This window comes from Salvelinus fontinalis, chromosome 40 (assembly GCF_029448725.1).
Source record: "Salvelinus fontinalis isolate EN_2023a chromosome 40, ASM2944872v1, whole genome shotgun sequence".
NCBI classification, from domain to species: domain Eukaryota; kingdom Metazoa; phylum Chordata; class Actinopteri; order Salmoniformes; family Salmonidae; genus Salvelinus; species Salvelinus fontinalis.
This window is the reverse complement of record NC_074704.1, coordinates 1,174,227-1,195,346: the sequence shown is the minus strand read 5'-3', so window position 1 is coordinate 1,195,346 and position 21,120 is coordinate 1,174,227. Positions and strand designations below refer to the sequence as shown.

General features: G+C 41.4%; 2 protein-coding genes across 2 annotated transcripts; both read left to right on the top strand.

The window, feature by feature from the left end:
• The first annotated feature begins 673 nt into the window (after positions 1–673).
• On the top strand, positions 674–8,147 carry LOC129839554 (zinc finger protein 239-like). The gene is made up of 2 exons (XM_055907076.1): positions 674–1,195; positions 6,554–8,147. The coding sequence occupies exons 1-2, from the start codon at positions 868–870 to the stop codon at positions 7,294–7,296; spliced, it is 1,071 nt and encodes a 356-aa protein (XP_055763051.1). The 5' UTR covers positions 674–867; the 3' UTR covers positions 7,297–8,147.
• A 5,508-nt stretch (positions 8,148–13,655) lies between these two features.
• LOC129839556 (zinc finger protein 570-like) lies at positions 13,656–19,510 on the top strand. Its single transcript, XM_055907078.1, has 2 exons — positions 13,656–14,188; positions 17,516–19,510. The coding sequence occupies exons 1-2, from the start codon at positions 13,924–13,926 to the stop codon at positions 18,172–18,174; spliced, it is 924 nt and encodes a 307-aa protein (XP_055763053.1). The 5' UTR covers positions 13,656–13,923; the 3' UTR covers positions 18,175–19,510.
• Positions 19,511–21,120: the final 1,610 nt, after the last annotated feature.

Sequence of the window (21,120 nt, the reverse complement as noted above, 5' to 3'; positions counted from 1 at the left end):
ACTATAACAGGGTTTACTATAACAGGGTTTATCACAACAGGGTTTATTAATAACAGGGTTTATTAATAACAGGGTTTACTATAATAGGGTTTACTATAATAGGGTTTACTATAACAGGGTTTACTATAACAGGGTTTATCACAACAGGGTTTACTATAACAGGGTTTACTATAACAGGGTTTACTATAACAGGGTTTATTATAACAGGGTTTATCACAACAGGGTTTACTATAACAGGGTTTACTATAACAGGGTTTACTATAACAGGGTTTACTATAACAGGGTTTACTATAACAGGGTTTATCACAACAGGGTTTACTATAACAGGGTTTACTATAACAGGGTTTACTATAACAGGGTTTATTATAACAGGGTTTATCACAACAGGGTTTACCATAACAGGGTTTACCATAACAGGGGTTTACTATAACAGGGTTGATCCGTAACAGGGTTTGTTAATAATGTAAAAATATCTATTCAGCTTCTACATCTGCGTAGAGGAAATTATTATCTGTAAGAAGTAAGAGAACTGGTTATTTAACAATTATTTGTTTACATTGTTTTCCAGAATGTTGTTTTTGTTCAACTGTGTTACTCACTCCAGTCAGCAGGAGGCGATGTGAGTAATTTCAGGTGATGCTTCTTGCATGACGTATAATGTAGTGGACGGGACGCTTTTTCAACAACAACAATTCATCCACCTCGGTAGCGTGCCAGCCAACATAAAACCACAACATTAAAGCTCTTTAGGCAATGTATATTAACCTCAGTGTTTTAAACACACTGTCAGAGTAACGTTAACTAGTAAATAGGCAATTTAATTTCATATTTACGCTATTAGCTATCTGGCTAAGTAACACTAGGCTAATGCTAACTAGCTTGCTAACATCCTCGACCATGAGTTCAAGCTACTCCCCTCCTGCTAAAGAAGAGGCGGTCTGCTGGACAGAGACAGAAGTTCTTGTGAAAGAGGAGAAGGAAGAAGAGGCTGTCACAGTTAAACAAGAAGTAGATGATGAGGCTGTTACAGTGAAAGAGGAAGAAGTTACTGTGAAAGAGGAAGAAGTTACAGTGAAAGAAGAGGAAGAAGCTGTAAGAGTGAAAGAGGAGGATGCCGTTTTTGGACTGAAGGAGGAGGGAGAGATGACTGTCACGTTGGAGGAGGAAGGGAAGACTGGAGATCTGATTAACACCAGTAAGTACTATTTTTAAAACAGTGCCACAAACTCTGTACTTGTTGAACTATTGAACTAATGTGTCGTGTTAAAGACTGCCGACATTCGCAAAAACGCTGTCAAGCCACCCACTCTTCTGTTTCCGCCTGCATTTTCTTACAACGAGATCACACCGAAAGTTGTTATTGCATTTTGGGACACCAAAAGTACATTCATTTCCAATGCGGTACCTGTTTTCTGATCGGGAGTCTGAGTCGGATGCACTCTAACATCTCGGTCAGCATCATCTCCAATAAATGTTGCATTTGAGAGAAATTAGCTTTTTTTGTGCATATCGAACAATTCAGGGATCTTTTATTTCAGCTCATGAAAGGTGGGACCAACACTTTACATGGTGCGTTTATATTTGTTTTAAGTATATTTATAAAATGGGTGAGACCCTTTTAAAGTACCGGGGAGCCCACCCTGGAAATGTCTTGTTTCAACCCATATGTGTAAAAATAAGTGAAATCAAAAGGCTAATTTTGCGATATTAATATTATGGACCGATATTACATTTTTGTCCCGTTATCAAATCTTTTCTTTGCCAAAAAAACAATACCGATATTTAAAATTTTAGCGGCCTTTTGAGCATTGTACTACAGTTAAATAGTTACACACGCTGACAACAATTTATTTTGTTGGCATTTACGTATGGCCCCATTACCAGTAAAACAATCAAAACCTATTTATTTCACTTTCTTGCTGTGCTGTTTCATTGTTCAGTCGTTTCATTCTCAACCAGGATTTCATCATACATGTCAAGCAGTGAAGTTTCAGCTCAGTCTGTCCGTGGCCTCTCTTCCTTTGAGTTGTCTCTCTGAAATGTTCTTACTCTTTCAAATGACTGCTGGACTTGTTTAGGTGTTGGAAGTGCGTTTAGTATTTGTCTGCTTTCTGTGTAGCGCTGTATTGTTCATGGCGTCATTACGTCATCTACATACGTTATATAGGTATGGCACGTTAGCTTTGACATCGATTTTGCACATCGGCATTAAACTAGACATCGGGCCTATGCCGATGTTGGCATTTTTAGTTAATATTGTCCGATTCTGATATGCTTACCGATTTATATCATGCATCCCTAATTAATATTAAAGTTTAAGATTGAATACATTTATGTGAAAATGTGCATTTCAATATCTATTCATACTCCACATGTTAGAGCACATTATAAGGAGCATAATGACTAGATGTTGTCTGTATCGTTCATGAATCACAGGGTCATACAGGAGGCATGTTTTGGCCTAAAATGACCCACTTTCATCATGATGTTGTCAGAAAGGGTTTGTGTTACAAATGTAAAACATATTTCCACCCCATTTCAGTATGTGAGAATTGGCAGAAAAATCGGAGATACCACACACATTTTCGAACCATGATGGTGTGGAATCACCCTGTACTGCCAATCCACTTTTCTGGACACTGGATGAGGTCAGTACTGATAACGATGACTGCTGCTTACGGTTCTATGAAGCACCGCATCACGTTAACGGGGCTGGACAGGAAACGATACTCAAGGACCTTTCTGATGCTCTCGTTCAGGTAACCCGGGGTACCGGTGCCCGTTCAGGTAACACGGGGTCACGCTGCTCGTTCAGGTAACACGGGGTCCCGGTGCCCGTTCAGGTAACCCGGGGTCCCATTTCAGGTAACCCGGGTCCCGGTGCCCGTTCAGGTGTCCCGGTGCCCGTTCAGGTAACCCGGGGTCCCGGTGCTCGTTCAGGTAACCCGGGGTCCCGGTGCTCGTTCAGGTAACACGGGGTCCCGGTGCCCGTTCAGGTAACCCGGGGTCCCGTTCAGGTAACCTGGGGTCCCGGTGCCCGTTCAGGTAACCCGGGGTCCCGGTGCCCGTTCAGGTAACCCGGTGCCCGTTCAGGTAACCCGGGGTCCCGGTGCCCGTTCAGGTAACCCGGTGCCCGTTTAGGTAACCCGGGGTCCCGGTGCCCGTTCAGGTAACCCGGTGCCCGTTCAGGTAACCCGGTGCCCGTTCAGGTAACCCGGTGCCCGTTCAGGTAACCCGGGGTCCCGGTGCCCGTTCAGGTAACCCGGTGCCCGTTCAGGTAACCCGGGTCCCGGTGCCCGTTCAGGTAACACGGGGTCCCGGTGCCCATTCAGGTAACCCGGGGTCCCGGTGCCCGTTCAGGTAACCCGGTGCCCGTTCAGGTAACCCGGGTCCCGGTGCCCGTTCAGGTAACACAGGGTCCCGGTGCCCGTTCAGGTAACACGGGGTTCCGGTGCCCGTTCAGGTAACCCGGTGCCCGTTCAGGTAACACGGGGTCCCGGTGCCCGTTCAGGTAACCTGGGGTCCCGGTGCCCGTTCAGGTAACCCAGATCCCGGTGCCCGTTCAGGTAACACGGCGTCCCGGTGCCCGTTCAGGTAACACGGCGTCCCGGTGCCCGTTCAGGTAACACGGGGTCCCGGTGTCCGTTCAGGTAACACGGGGTTCCGGTGCTCAGAAACTCATATTTTTGAAAAAGACACTCTTTGACGACTCCATAATGTTTCATCATTAGGTGCTACAGTCCTCCTTTAAGACTCCATAATGTTTCATCATTATATACTACAGTCCTCCTTTAAGACCCCATAATGTTTCATCATTAGATGCTACAGGCCTCCTTTAAGACTCCATAATGTTTCATCATTAGATGCTACAGTCCTCCTTTATGACTCCATCATGTTTCATCATTAGATGCTACAGTCCTCCTTTAAGACTCCATAATGTTTCATCATTAGATGCTACAATCCTCCTTTATGACTCCATCATGTTTCATCATTAGATGCTACAGTCCTCCTTTATGACTCCATAATGTTTCATCATTAGATGCTACAGTCCTCCTTTAAGACTCCATAATGTTTCATCATTAGATGCTACAATCCTCCTTTATGACTCCATAATGTTTCATCATTAGATGCTACAGTCCTCCTTTATGACTCCATAATGTTTCATCATTAGATGCTACAGTCCTCCTTTAAGACTCCATAATGTTTCATCATTAGACACCTGCTTTACATTTCTTACATGTATTTATTCATATTGAAACATATAAATATTGAAATACAAAAATTTTATTTTGCCAAATTGTTCAATATATTGTTGAGCATAATATACTCTATTCACATATCAAAGATTCAGAGTTTAATCTTTTCTACTTTTAGAGATATGATCCATTTGCTAAGCCTTACCAACATAATGAATGTAAAAATGGATTCAAAAAATTTGCCCTCTGCTGGTGATTTGCAGGTGAAAGAAAGGCTGTGATTGGTTACATTTCCTACTATGCCAATTTCTCTGTATAAAATGGTCCCTTAAAACTAGTAGAGATCCTGCTGTGAAACTGTGATGCTAAACCCACCACCACCACCAGTGTTGTTAACATCTCTGTCTCTGATACATTGTATGTAAGTGTTTTGAGGATACAATATACAGGTAACTGACAAATAAAGGAGACACTTGAGCCAATGAGGGATACAAAGTAGACTGAACAAAAAATATAAACGCAACATGTGAAAAGTGTTGTTCCCATGTTTCATGAGCTGGAATACAAAGACCCAGACATTTTCCGTATGCACAAAAAGCTTATTTCTCTCTAATTGTGTGCAAAATTTGTTTACATCACTGTTACTGTGCATTTCTCCTTTGCCAAGATATTCCAATATACTTGTAACTGACGAACACTTAAGTCAACGAGGGATACAAAGTATATTGAAAGCAGGTGCTTCCACACAGGTCTTGTTCCTGAGGTAATTAAGCAATTAACATCCCATCATGCTTAGTGTCAGGTATAAACGTGCCCAGTTGATCATTATCTTAGCTACCATGGCTAGAAGAAGAGAGATCTGAGACATTTGAAAGAGGGCTCTCAAAGGAGCACAGGGGTTTTAAAGGGTGTGTGTGTTTGTGTCTCAGTCACTGGATCTCAACCCTATTGAACACTTCTGGGAGATTCTGGAGTGGCGTTTTCCTTCACCATCAACAAAAATATCAAATGATTGAATTTCTCATGAAGGAATTGGGTCGCATCCCTCCAATAGAGTTCCAGAAAATGTGCCAAGGCGCACTGAAGCTGTTGTGGGGGCCCAACGTCCAAGACACTTTATGTTGGGTTTTCCTTTACTTGGACATTTACGACACTTTATGTTGGGTTTTCCTTTACTTGGACATTTACGACACTTTATGTTGGGGGTTCCTTTATTTGGGCAGTTACCTGTAGCTCAGTATTTGTATTTATTATTATTAATTTCTTTTCCAATGGATCATTTATACTTTTTGTTGTTGTAAATAAAACATTTTTTACCTCCTTTTTCTCCCCGGACTAAGCCCGGGATCGAACCTGGCTCTGTAGTGATGCCTCAAGCACTGCAGTGCCTTAGACCGCTGTGCCACTCGGGAGGCCGCACGGATCATTATGGACCTGAATACATGTCAACAATCCTTCCCCTAAAGGACACTTCTATGGATTACATTTAGTTAAAATCACCCTTTACCGACATTCTACTCAAGTTTTGCATTGAATATGTTGTTTTTAATGTAGGAATTGTTAAAGCGATACTGTGAGATTCTGGCAATTTGTACAGAGTCCGATTAACTCGTGTTAACACTAGGTACCAGAATGTCACAGTGTCTGTAAGATGTTTACCACCAAAGAGTAGGCCACCAACAAAACATTAATAACAATAGATCAAATTCAGCCTATGACATTGATTGAAATACTGTAGTCCTCAATATATATTATTATAGAGCTCTGCTCAGTCTGTAAACATGGCATGATCTATTATTATAGAGCTCTGATCAGCCTAAAGACATGGCATTATCTAGTATTATAGAGCTCTGCTCAGCCTGAAGACATGACATTATCTATTATTATAGAGCTCTGCTCAGCCTATAAACATGACATTATCTATTATTATAGAGCTCTGCTCAGCCTATAAACATGACATTATCTATTATTATAGAGCTCTGTTCAGCCTGTAAACATGACATTATCTATTATTATAGAGCTCTGCTCAGCCTGAAGACTTGACATTATCTATTATTATAGAGCTCTGCTCAGCCTGTAAACATGACATTATCTATTATTATAGAGCTCTGCTCAGCCTATAAACATGACATTATCTATTATTATGACATCATGACATTGCATGAGAGCAAGATTCTAGTTGGAACTCTACATCTTTTGTTTTAAATTATTTCACCAAGATTCTTTTAAATGAGACACATTTTTTGTAAACTGGCGTCAGGTTATTGAGGGATCTGATTTAGATTCAACCTCCTAGCAAGAGAGTTGTGGAGGTTTCATTCAGGTCTCTATTTAAATAAACACTCTGTCATTGGCAGGAGAAAGATCAGACTCGGAGGAACCAGAGACGTCCAACCCAGCAAGACGACGCAACTGCTCCCACTGTGGAAAGGGTTTTAACCAGATAAGGGACCTGAAACGACATGAGAGAATACACACAGGGGAGAAGCCTTTTCAATGCTCCCAGTGTGGAAAAAGTTTTTCCTTGTTAGCGAGCCTGAAACGACATGAGAAGACACACACAGGAGAGAAGCCTCATCACTGCTCCCAGTGTGGAAAGAGTTTTACCCAGTTAGGACACCTGAAAGTGCATGAGATAATACACACAGGAGAGAAGCCTCATCACTGCTCCCAGTGTGGAAAGAGTTTTAACCGGAAAGAATCCCTCAAAGAGCATGAAAGAATACACACAGTGGAGAAGAAAGAGAAGCTGTACCACTGCCCCCACTGTGTAAAGGGTTTTAACCAGTTAGTGGACCTGAAAGTGCATGAGAGAATACACACAGGCGATAAATCTTTCCAATGCTTCCAGTGTGGAAAGAGTTTTTTCGCATCAGGGTGCCTGAAAAGACACGAGAGAACACACACAGGGGGAAAACCTCATCACTGCTCCCAGTGTGGAAAGAGTTTTAACCGGAACGAACACCTGAAAGAGCATGAGAGAATACACACAGGGGAGAAGCCCTACCACTGCTCCCAATGTAAAAAGAGTTTTGCCTGGTTAGGACACATGAGAAGACATGAGAGAATACACACAGGAGATAAGGATGTAGGCTGCTGAACAGTAAAACATAGGACAGATAAAAGCTGTTGAACATCGGACAGCTATAGGCTGAACAGTAGGACATAGGACAGATATAGGCTGAACAGTGGGACATAGGACAGATAAAGGCCCAATACATGGTGGGGCAGTAGTCCCCAGAGACTCTGAATGTGTCTTGTGTATTGACTTCCAGTGTTTTCCCCCCTGCATGTATTATAGTGGATTGTGTTTGTGGATGTGTTTTCTGGGTGCAGGTTTTGGTTTGTGCCCTACCACAGCTGATTCAGATAACCAACTCATCATCAAGCTCTTCTGAATGGGCTGTGTGGTGTTAGAGGACCTGGAATCACATGAGAGAATACAGAGGCTTTGTTCTCACTGTTGTCTTTGACTGAGAATTATTCTGATTTCTCTTTTCCTTTAAGTTGTTGAAATGTTCCGGATTCACTGACCTTCATGTCTTAAAGTAATGATGGACTGTCGTTTCCCTTTGCTTATTTGAGATGTTCTTGCCATATTATGGACTTGGTCTTTTAGCAAATAGGGCTATCTTCTGTATACCACCCCTACCTTGTCACAACACAGCTGATTGGCTCAAACGCATTAAGAAGGAAAGAAATTCCACAAATTAACTTTTATCAAGGCACACCTGTTAATTGAAATGCATTCCAGGTGACTACCTCATGAAGCTGGTTGAGTCATCAAGGCAAAAGGGTGGCTACTTTGAAGAATCTAAAATATATTTTGATTTGTTTAACACTTTTTTGGTTACTACATGATTCCATATGTGTTATTTAATAGTTTTGATGTCTTCACTATTATTCTACAATGTATAAAATAGTAAAAAATAAAGAAAAACGTTTCAATCAGTCGGTGTGTCCAAACTTTTGACTAATAGGTGTGTCCAAACTTTTGACTAATAGGTGTGTCCAAACTTTTGACTAGTAGGTGTGTCCAAACTTTTGACTAGTAGGTGTGTCCAAACTTTTGACTAGTAGGTGTGTCCAAACTTTTGACTAGTAGGTGTGTCCAAACTTTTGACTAGTAGGTGTGTCCAAACTTTTGACTAGTAGGTGTGTCCAAACTTTTGACTAGTAGGTGTGTCCAAACTTTTGACTAGTAGGTGTGTCCAAACTTTTGACTGGTAGGTGTGTCCAAACTTTTGACTAGTAGGTGTGTCCAAAAGTCATAGGCAGCTATAAATGCAGAGGCTGCACACAGTGCAACAATATGCCACCCACATACAGGAAAAATGGTTCCAAATAAATGGCATGACTATGTGTTCCATGTGGAAGAGTTGTGTTATGTTGTGGGCTGTGTTATGTTGTGGGCTGTGTTATGTTGTGGGCTGTGTTATGTTGTGGGCTGTGTTATGTTGGCAAAACCTTAGTAAAACCTCGGTCTCTCAAACAGAATTAGGTCTTAAGGATGAAATGCCCATGCTTGTTATGTTGTAAATGTGAACATGAACTAATGCCGCCACTTCAGCCCACTCTGACGTTTCTTTTCTGCACTGTACCCAATGATTTATGAAAACATCCTTAATAGGTCGATGTCCTCGTTGTGGTTTTACAGACATGTTTAATAAGTTTTATGTACACATTTTAGTAGAATACTTATGAAATGCACCTTGTTATATTTGGTAGCACTTCTTTAACCTTTCACGAGTATCTACCCCGGGTCCGGGAGCACCCCCCACCCCCCCCCCCAACTGAGTAGCATCGCTAGCATAGCGTCACAATTAAATAGTAGCATCTAAATATCATTAAATCACAAGTCCAAGACACCTAATGAAAGATACAGATCCTGTGAATAAAGCCACCATTTCATATTTTTAAAATGTTTTACAGGGAAGACAAAATATGTAAATCTATTAGCTAACCACGTTAGCAAAAGACACCATTTTTCTTTGTCCACCATTTTCTCTCTCCACCAGTAGCTATCACCAATTCGGCCAAATAAAGATATTGATAGCCACTAACCAAGAAAAAAACTCATCAGATGACAGTCTGATAACATATTTATGGTACAGGATAGGTTTTGTTAGAAGAATGTGCATATTTCAGGTATAAATCATAGTTTACAATTGCACCCACCATCACAACTCGACTAGAATAAATACACAGAGCAACGTGTATTACCTAATTACTAATCATAAAACATTTCGTAAAAATACACAGCATACACTAATTGAAAGACACAGATCCTGTGAATACAGACAATATTTCAGATTTTCTAAGTGTTTTACAGCGAAAACACAATAAATCGTTATATTAGCATACCACATGTGCAAACATTACCAGAGCATTGATTCTAGCCAAAGAGAGCGATAACGTAAATATTGCCAAAATATATTAATTTTTTCACTAACCTTCTCAGAATTCTTCAGATGACACTCCTGTAACATCATATTACAACATACATATAGAGTTTGTTCGAAAATGTGCATATTTAGCCACCAAAATCATGGTTAGACAATGACAAAAGTATCCCAGCTGGTCAGAAAATGTCGTGCGCCATATTAGACAGTGATCTAGTCTTATACATAAATACTCATAAACTTGACTAAAAAATATAGGGTGGACAGCGATTGATAGACAATTTAATTCTTAATACAATCGCGGAATTACATTTTTTAAATTATCCTTACTTTTCAATACAGGTTGCGCCAAGCGAAGCTACACCTAACAAAATGGCGGAACGTGCGTTTAACATTTTTCTACAGAACAACGATTTATCATCTTAAATATTTCTTACTATGAGGTGATCTTCCATCAGAATCTTGGGCAATGTATCCTTTCTTGGGTCTAATCTTCTTTTGGTCGAAAGATGTCCTCTTGTCTGTCGAAATGCCCACTAACGTTCGACCGGGACCCCGAAACGTGCCCGGCGCTTCAAAGTGCACAACAAAGCAATGCCTCAAAATCGCACTAAACGGATATAAATTGCTATAAAACGGTTCAAATTTACTACCTTATGATGCTGTTAACACCTATAATGAGTAAAAACATGACCGGAGAAATATTACTGGCTAAACTAAAGCTTGGAAGGAGGCGAGTCCGATGTCCTTCGCGCGCCAGGCGCAGGCAGCCAAAGGAAGTTACTTCCGGTATTTGGTGATTTATAGAGGCACTGATTGCGCAATCGACTCCATTCAAAGCGTCATCACGTACTGACATCCAGGGGAAGACGTAAGAAGTGTCTGTTTCTCCATAGCATTTACACGGACCTTTAAACTGACTCCAGATCAGGGGCCAAGATGTCTGACTCCCTATCATGAAAAGTGCTGTAGATTGAGTTCTGTTTCACTCAGAGACAAAATTCCAACGGCTATAGAAACTAGAGAGTGTTTTCTATCCAATAATAATAATAATATACATATTGTACGAGCAATAATTGAGTACTAGGCAGTTTAATCTGTAGAGCAAATTATGCTAATGCGAAACAGCACCCCCTATAGTTGCAAGAAGTTTAATGATGCTTCCTTTTCCCTTGACCCCATTTGATGCGTGGAACGGATGTGGGTGGGGCTATGTCTAAATATAGGTGCTAATTTATAAAAACTCACAAAAGCTCTGACCAAGGCCTTGAGGCCGATACGTTTAATTAAGAGCGGTGACACTTTCAGGAGCAGTGTGGGAGTTTCTTATTTTCTCTCTCTCTTGCCATTTCTGATTTCACCGTTAAAAACGTGTTCAGGTATAAAGCAGTACGTCATTTCTGATGTCACCGTTAAAAACGTGTTCAGGTATAAAGCAGTACGTCATTTCTGATGTCACCGTTAAAAACGTGTTCAGGTATAAAGCAGTACGTCATTTCTGATGTCACCGTTAAAAACGTGTTCAGGTATAAAGCAGTACGTCATTTCTGATGTCACCGTTAAAAACGTGTTCAGGTATAAAGCAGTAAGTCATTTATGGAAAACAAAGGAACATTCAAAGGACCCGAATATTTAAACCAATTATTATTTTTTACCGATTCGTGTTTATTCATAAAAAGCAGAAGATAGTAAATATCATTAAGTGTAACTACTGCGTTCCAAAAATACCACAGTCGACTGCAGTTAGTGCACTTTAGCTGCAGTTTCAAAACTGCAATCTTTTGTTGTCAGGGTTCCGTTTAGGCTATAGGTTATACGGAAGAACGCAACTGCACTGAAATGAAGAGCCTGATTCAATGCAACTCCCCCCCCCCACCCCGCTGAACATTAAACATGTGTTTCTCTGTCAACCTGTTTGGTGTATGGATAGACACATACCGTTTCAGTGGTCTTTTGCTACAGGCACAGCCTACCATTAATATTCTCACTTCCCGGAGCGTTTACAAACAACCATATTTCCAATGGGATAACGGTGTAATGGGATGAAGATATTTTATTTTATATTTTAAATGCAATGTTTTTCATAGGCCTATGCTTTTAACCATAACACATCAAGCCCTCCACAGAAATTGATAGCATATAGCCTGAGGAGTGCATGGTGCCAGTGATTGTGTCTGTTAAGCAGGTAAACTTGTGGTAAACTGGGAACTTGGGGTGGGGGGGTTACTGTAACAGGGTTTACTGTAACAGGGTTTACCGTAACAGGGTTTACCATAACAGGGTTATCATAACAATCAATCAAGTTTATTTTATATAGCCCTTCGTACATCAGCTAATATCTCGAAGTGCTGTACAGAAACCCAGCTTAAAACCCCAAACAGCAAGCAATGCAGGTGTAGAAGCACGGCGGCTAGGAAAAACTCCCTAGAAAGGCCAAAACCTAGGAAGAAACCTAGAGAGGAACCAGGCTATGAGGGGTGGCCAGTCCTCTTCTGGCTGTTCTGGGTGTAGATTATAACAGAACATGGCCAAGATGTTCACATGTTCATAAATGACCAGCATGGTCAAATAATAATCAGGAGTAAATGTCAGTTGGCTTTTCATAGCCGATCATTTAAGAGTATCTCTACTGCTCCTGCGGTCTTTAGAGAGTTGAAAACAGCAGGTCTGGGACAGGTAGCACGTCCGGTGGACAGGTCAGGGTTCCATAGCCGCAGGCAGAACAGTTGAAACTGGAACAGCAGCAAGGCCAGGTGGACTGGAGACAGCAAGGAGTCATCATGCCCGGTAGTCCTGACGCATGGTCCTAGGGCTCAGGTCCTCCGAGAGAGCGAAAGAAAGAGAGAAGGAGAGAATTAGAGGAGCATACTTAAATTCACACGGGACACCGGATAAGACAGGAGAAGTACTCCAGATATAACCAACTGACCCTAGCCCCCCGACACATAAACTACTGCAGCATAAATACTGGAGGCTGAGACAGGAGGGCTCAGGAGACACTGTGGCCCCATCCGATGATACCCCCGGACAGGGCCAAACAGGAAGAATATAACCCCACCCACTTTGCCAAAGCACAGCCCCCACACCACTAGAGCGATAACTTCAACCACCAACTTACCATCCTGAGACAAGGCCGAGTATAGCCCACAAAGATCTCCATCACAGCACAAACCAAGGGGGGGCGCCAACCCAGACAGGAAGATCACGTCAGTAACTCAACCCACTCAAGTGACGCACCCCTCCTAGGGACGGCATGAAAGAGCACCAGTAAGCCAGTGACTCAGCCCCAGGGTTGACCATAACAGGGTTGACCATAACAGGGTTGACCATAACAGGGTTTACCCTAACAGGGGGGTTTATTTGTAACAGGAGGGTTTATTTGTAACAGGGGGGTTTATTTGTAACAGGAGGGTTTATTTGTAACAGGGAGGTTTATTTGTAACAGGAGGGTTTATTTGTAACAGGAGGGTTTATTTGTAACAGGAGGGTTTATTGTAACAGGAGGGTTTATTGTAACAGGAGGGTTTATTGTAACAGGAGGGTTTATTGTAACAGGAGGGTCTATTTAACAGGAGGGTCTATTTAACAGGAGGGTTTATTTAACAGGAGGGTTTATTTAACAGGAGGGTCTATGTAACAGGAGGGTCTATTTAACAGGAGGGTTTATTTAACAGGAGGGTTTATGTAACAGGAGGGTTTATGTAACAGGGGAGTTTATGTAACAGGGGGGTTTATGTAACAGGAGGGTCTATTTAACAGGAGGGTTTATTTAACAGGAGGGTTTATTTAACAGGAGGGTTTATTTAACAGGAGGGTTTATGTAACAGGAGGGTTTATTTAACAGGAGGGTTTACCGTAACAGGGTTGATTCCTAACAGGGTTTATTAATAATTTATTATTAATAAATTTATTATTAATAAATAATAATCCCTATTCAGTCTCTACATCTGCGTAGAGGAAATTATTATCTGTAAGAAGTAAGAGAACTGGTTACATTTGCCAGAATATTTTTTGGTTCAACTGCGTTACTCACTCCAGTCAGCAGGAGGCCATGTGAGTCTTTCAGGTGATGCTTCTTGCGTGACGTATAATGTAGTGGACGGGACGTTTTTTCTACAACAACATTTCAGCCACCTCGGTAGCGTTCTAGCCAAAATGAAACCACAACTTTGAAGCTCTTTAGGCCATTTTTGTTAATATTAACCTCGGTTTTTAAACACACTTAATGCGTATTTACTAGTTACTCTATTTAATTGACTATTTACGTGTTTAGCTAAGTAACACTCGGCCAATGCTAACTAGCTTACTTGCTAACATCCTCGACCATGAGCTCCCGCTACTTCCCCCGTGCTACAGAAGAGGTCTGTTGGACGAAGAAAGAAGTTATTGTGAAAGAGGAGAAGGAAGAGGAGGCTGTCACGGTTAAAAAGGAAGTAGAGGGTGAGGCTGTTACGGTGAAAGAGGAAGAAGTTACAGTGAAAGAAGAGGAAGAAGCTTTAAGAGTGAAAGAGGAGGATGCAGTTTTTGGAATGAAGGATGAGGGGGAGATTACTGTCCCGTTGGAGGAGACTGGAGATATGATTAACACCAGTAAGTACTATGTTAAAAACAGTGCCACAAACTCTGTAGTTGTTGAACTAATGTGTCATGTTAAAGACTGGTCAAGTGAGCCGTCATTCGCAGAAATTCCGCGTGAATTTTCTTACGCGAAGTGACAACACTTTACGGTAGCGCGTGTTTTCTGTGAGGGGAAACTGAGTCGGATGTTCTCTAATGCTCCGATAGAAACGACAGCTACAAATTATTCCAAGCAAACAATTTTCGTACCTTATCATAAATGACTTTGACATCACGGGTAGAGTGAGGCTGCAGTAGCCGAACGTTGGCGCTGTCTAGGAAATGATCAATTATCAAAGCAAGATGTGTTTATGATGTCATGACACACAGGACGATCTAAATGAGCTTGGTATTGTTTTCAGTATATCATTAATCCAGTGTGATGACCATAATCTGCCATCGTAAAATATGGGTTAACATAATTGATAATTCTATATTACAGTTCACTTTGAAGTAGAATTGTATGATAAACAATTTGTCACGTCTACCACCAGTACATCCCGAATCCATTGTCATTAACATTGTAATGTTTAACATGCCCATATGACAGCTACAACATTGGAAAAACACTAGTTTACTGTACATTCGCAAAGTATTCAGACCCTTTACTCGGTACTTTGTTGAGTTCTAGGCTTTATCAGAAAGTTAAAAGTTGTTTCTGAATAACCTAAAACATGGGAACCCTCAAGTAATAATGAGAGAGAGAAGGAACAATAGCAATGCATAAAAATCACATGAGAAATTGGAACAAACCTTACAGTTGAGCAAAGCATTATATTATTGGGGCGGCAGGTAGCCTAGTGGTTAGAGCGTTGGACTAGTATCCGAAAGGTTGCAAGTTCAAATCCCCGAGCTGACAAGGTACAAATCTGTCGTTCTGCCCCTGAACAGGCAGTTAACCCACTGTTCCTAGGCCATCATTGAAAATAAGAATTTGTTCTTAACTGACTTGCCTAGTTAAATAAAGGTAAAATAAATAAAAAATAAAGACAGAAATAATGCATACAAGGCCCATCAGAAAAATCCCTCCTTGCCTCCTTGGAACCAAAAGCCTAATCCTACTAATTTAAAGATCATGAAAGCATTAAGACAAATTCAAGTCATGAAGAGTATTTTCCAAACAATTCTAATGAAGTGTTTAATGTCTTAATGTCCTAAAGGACAAGACACACTGAAGCTGTTGTGGGACCCAACGCTCAAGACACACTGAAGCTGTTGTGGGGACCCAAGACACACTGAAGCTGTTGTGGGGACCCAAGACACACTGAAGCTGTTGTGGGGACCCAACGCTCAAGACACACTGAAGCTGTTGTGGGGACCCAACGCTCAAGACACACTGAAGCTGTTGTGGGCCCAACGCTCAAGACACACTGAAGCTGTTGTGGGGCCCAACGCTCAAGACACACTGAAGCTGTTGTGGGGCCCAACGCTCAAGACACACTGAAGCTGTTGTGGGGGCCCAAGACATACTGAAGCTGTTGTGGGGCCCAACACTCAAGACACACTGAAGCTGTTGTGGGGCCCAACGCTCAAGACACACTGAAGCTGTTGTGGGGACCCAAGACACACTGAAGCTGTTGTGGGGGCCCAACGCTCAAGACACACTGAAGCTGTTGTGGGGGCCCAAGACACACTGAAGCTGTTGTGGGGGCCCAACGCTCAAGACACACTGAAGCTGTTGTGGGGGCCCAACGCTCAAGACACACTGAAGCTGTTGTGGGGCCCAACGCTCAAGACACACTGAAGCTGTTGTGGGGACCCAACGCTCAAGACACACTGAAGCTGTTGTGGGGACCCAACGCTCAAGACACACTGAAGCTGTTGTGGGGACCCAAGACACACTGAAGCTGTTGTGGGGCCCAACGCTCAAGACACACTGAAGCTGTTGTGGGGACCCAACGCTCAAGACACACTGAAGCTGTTGTGGGGGGCCCAACGCTCAAGACACACTGAAGCTGTTGTGGGGACCCAACGCTCAAGACACACTGAAGCTGTTGTGGGGACCCAAGACACACTGAAGCTGTTGTGGGGCCCAACGCTCAAGACACACTGAAGCTGTTGTGGGGACCCAACGCTCAAGACACACTGAAGCTGTTGTGGGGACCCAACGCTCAAGACACACTGAAGCTGTTGTGGGGCCCAACGCTCAAGACACACTGAAGCTGTTGTGGGGGGCCCAACGCTCAAGACACACTGAAGCTGTTGTGGGGACCCAACGCTCAAGACACACTGAAGCTGTTGTGGGGACCCAAGACACACTGAAGCTGTTGTGGGGCCCAACGCTCAAGACACACTGAAGCTGTTGTGGGGACCCAACGCTCAAGACACTTTATATTGGGGTTTCCTTTATATTGGCAGTTACGACACTTTGTTGGTTTCTTTTATTTTCACCCACTTTTTCTCCCCGGACACAGCGCGGGATGGAACCTGGCTCTGTAGTGATGGCTCAAGCACTGCCCCACGGATCATTTTGGACCTGAATACATGTCAACAATCCTTCCCCTAAAGGACACTTCTTCTATGGATTACATTTAGTTAAAATCACCCTTTACCGACATTCTACTCAAGTTTTACATTGAATATGTTGTTTTAATGTATGAATTGTTAAAGGGATACTGTGAGATTCTGGCAATTTGTACAGAGTCCGATTAACTCGTGGAAACCATTTTTATGTCTCTGTGTGTAGCATGAATTAAGTCAGATGTTTCGCGAGCCAACGCTAACTAGCATTGGTGAAATGACTGGAAGTCTACAGGTAGTCTATGCTAGTGTTACTTATAGACTTCTAGTCTATGCGCTAACAGTAGGTACCAGAATGTCACCGTATCTGTATGGTGTTTACCATCAGAGTGAGCCACCAACAAAACATTAATAACAATGGATCAAATGCAGCCTACGACATTGATTTAAATACTGTAGTCCACGTGATCTATTATTATAGAGCTCTGCTCAGCCTATAAACATGACATTATCTTTTATTATAGAGCTCTGATCAGCCTGTAACCATGACATTATCTATTATTATAGAGCTCTGCTCAGCCTAAAAACATGACATTATCTATTATTATAGAGCTCTGCTCAGCCTCAACATAACATTCCATGAGAGCAAGATTGTAGTTGGAACTCTACATCTTTTGATTTTCAAATTTCACCAAGATTCTTTTAAATTATAAATTTTTTTGTAAACAGGCCTATGGTTTTTGAAGGATGTGATTAGGATTCAACCTCCTAGCAAGACAGTTGTATCATGTGGAGGTTTCATTCAGGTCTCTCTTTAAATAAACACTCTGTCATTGGCAGGAGAAAGACCAGACTCGGAGGAACCAGAGACGTCCAAACCAGCAAGACGACACCACTGCTCCCATTGTGGAATGAATTTTATCCAGTTAAGGTGTCTGAAACGACATGAGAGAATACACACAGGGGAGAAGCCTTTCCAATGCTTCCAGTGTGGAAAGTGTTTTTCCTTGTTAGCGAGCATGAAAAGACATGAAAGGATACACACAGGGGAAAAGCCTCATCACTGCTCCCAGTGTGGAAAGAGATTTTTCTCATCAGGGTGCCTGAAAAGACATGAGATGATACACACAGGGGAAAAACCTCATCACTGCTCCCAGTGTGGAAAGAGTTTTAACCGGAAAGAATACCTGAAAGAGCATGAGAGATTACACACAGGGGAGAAGCGAGATAAATCTTTCCAATGCTCTAAGTGCGGAAATAATTTTTCCTTGTTAGCGAGCCTGAAAATACATGATAGAATACACACAGGGGAGAAGCCTCATCACTGCTCCCAGTGTGGAAAGAGTTTTAAGCTGAGAGGACAATTGAAACAGCACGAGATAATACACACAGGGGAGAAGCCTTACCACTGCTCCCAATGTGAAAAGAGTTTTTCCTGGTTGGGTCACATGAGAAGACATAAGAGAATACACACAGGAGATAAGGATGTAGGCTGCTGAACAGTAGGACATAGGACAGATGTTTGCTTCTGAACAGTAGGACATATGACAGACAGTCGTGAAGAGGGCACGAGAAAGCCTATTCCCCCTCAGGAGACTGAAAAGATTTGACATGAGTCCTCAGATCCTCAAAAGGTTCTACAGCTGCATCATCGAGAGCATCCTAACTGGTTGAATCACTGCCTGGTACAGCAACTGCTCGGCCTCCGACCGCAAGGCACTACAGAGGGTAGTGCGTATGGCCCAGTACATCACCGGGGCCAAGCTTCTTGCCATCCAGGACCTCTAAACCAGGCAGTGTCAGAGGAAGGCCCAAAGAATTGTCAAAGACTCCATCCACCCTAGTCGTAGACTGTTGTCTCTGCTACCACATGGCAAGCCTTACCGGAGCGCCAAGTCTAGGTCCAAGCCATAAGTCTCCTGAACATCTAATCAAATGGCTACCCAGAGTATTTGCATTGCCCCCCCCCCCCCCCTCGCCTCTTTTACACTGCTGATACTCCTTGTTATTATCGTCCATGCATACTCACTTTAATAACTCTACCTACATGTACATACTGCCTCAACTAACCGGTGCCACAGCACATTGACTCTGTACCGATACCCCCCTGTATATGGTCTCACTATTGTTATTTTACTGCTGCTCTTTAATTACTTGTTACTTTTTATTAATTTTTATTAATGTTTTAAATAAATAAAAATTACTGAATTGTTGGTTAGGGGCTCGTAAGTAAGCATTTCACTGTAAAGTCTACACCTGTTGTATTTGGTGCATTTGACTAATAAAATTAGATTTGATATTAAAGCTGATCTACCCCCTAAAAAAAGAAATAACTGTTACTGATTAAACCCAAAAAGCACATTCTATTCTATGGTTAACAACTCCTCCATTAAGACCTGTTGTAGGTCAGTCCAACATGATGTCTCTATGTGTCCTATGGTTAATAACTCCTCCATTAAGACCTGTTGTAGGTCAGTCCAACATGATGTCTCTATGTGTCCTATGGTTAATAACTCCTCCATTAAGACCTGTTGTAGGTCAGTCCAACAAGATGTCTCTATGTGTCCTATGGTTAATAACTCCTCCATTAAGACCTGTTGTAGGTCAGTCCATCATGATGTCTCTATGTGTCCTATGGTTACCAACTCCTCCATTAAGTGTGGTTGTGTGGTTGCTTTAGAATGTGTCAAATACAAAGAAGATATTCGGACGCAAATCCACAATGAACGTTTCTATAGAAACCTGAGTGTTGATTCCACACAGGTGTTCCAATGGGATGTTAGCTCAAATCTGGAGCAAGCCATATTATTAAAATATTATTATCAACCATTATTATTAAACATGATTGTTATTAAACATTATTATTATTAAAAATTATTATTATTAAAAATGATTATTATTAAAAATTATTATTATTACAAATTATTTTTATTACACATGATTATTATTAAACCATTATTATTAAACAGGTAGATTTTTGTTTTGTACACAACAATTCAGAAATTGACAAAACTCGTAAATGGTATGAAATAAAACCAAAACTTGTTTATGAAGTGCAGCAGTATGAATTGCATTAACAGAAATGACTGTAGATGTAACATGGTAGCTGATAAAAGATGGGCATTAACATTGAACATTTACTGTTGGGGATACAACGGGGAATTGATCGACAGGAACAAACCAAACGTAGCCTAAACTCACGCCGTGACTAAATAAATGCCGTTTGTCTGGAGACAGAGACATGCCTATAGTGTGTTTTCGCCTCACACCCATTCCCTCCTCCTTGTCTAGACATTTGTTTTATTATACTCAATATCTGATCTTTACAAATGAATAGGTCAACATCCTGAAGGTATATATAGGAATAGGTCAACATTCTGAAGGTATATATATGAATAGGTCAACATCCTGTAGGTATATATATGACTAGGTCAACATCCTGAAGGTATTAATATGACTAGGTCAACATTCTGAAGGTATATATAGGAATAGGTCAACATTCTGAAGGTATATATATGAATAGGTCAACATCCTGAAGGTATATATATGAATAGGTCAACATCCTGAAGGTATTAATATGACTAGGTCAACATTCTGAAGGTATATATATGAATAGGTCAACATTCTGAAGGTATATATATGAATAGGTCAACATCCTGAAGGTATATATATGAATAGGTCAACATTCTGAAGGTATATATATGAATAGGTCAACATCCTGAAGGTATATATATGAATAGGTCAACATTCTGAAGGTATATATAGGAATAGGTCAACATTCTGAAGGTATATATATGAATAGGTCAACATCCTGAAGGTATATATATGAATAGGTCAACATTCTGAAGGTATATATATGAATAGGTCAACATCCTGAAGGTATTAATATGAATAGGTCAACATTCTGAAGGTATATATATGACTAGGTCAACATCCTGTAGGTATATATATGACTAGGTCAACATCCTGAAGGTATATATATGACTAGGTCAACATCCTGTAGGTATATATATGACTAGGTCAACATCCTGTAGGTATATATATGAATAGGTCAACATCCTGTAGGTATATATATGAATAGGTCAACATTCTGAAGGTATTCAAATGAATAGGTCAACATTCTGAAGGTATATATATGACTAGGTCAACATCCTGTAGGTATATATATGACTAGGTCAACATCCTGTAGGTATATATATGAATAGGTCAACATCCTGTAGGTATATATATGAATAGGTCAACATCCTGAAGGTATTCAAATGAATAGGTCAACATTCTGAAGGTATTCATATGAATAGGTCAACATCCTGAAGGTATATATATGACTCCGTTTAGTCTAAGTGGAAACGTACGTCGCGGGGAGAAAGTCAAAGGATCCTAGAAGTCGGGCTATAATTAGTCACATCCAGAGTAAATATAGGCAAAGTGTTCAGGCTTTGACTTCA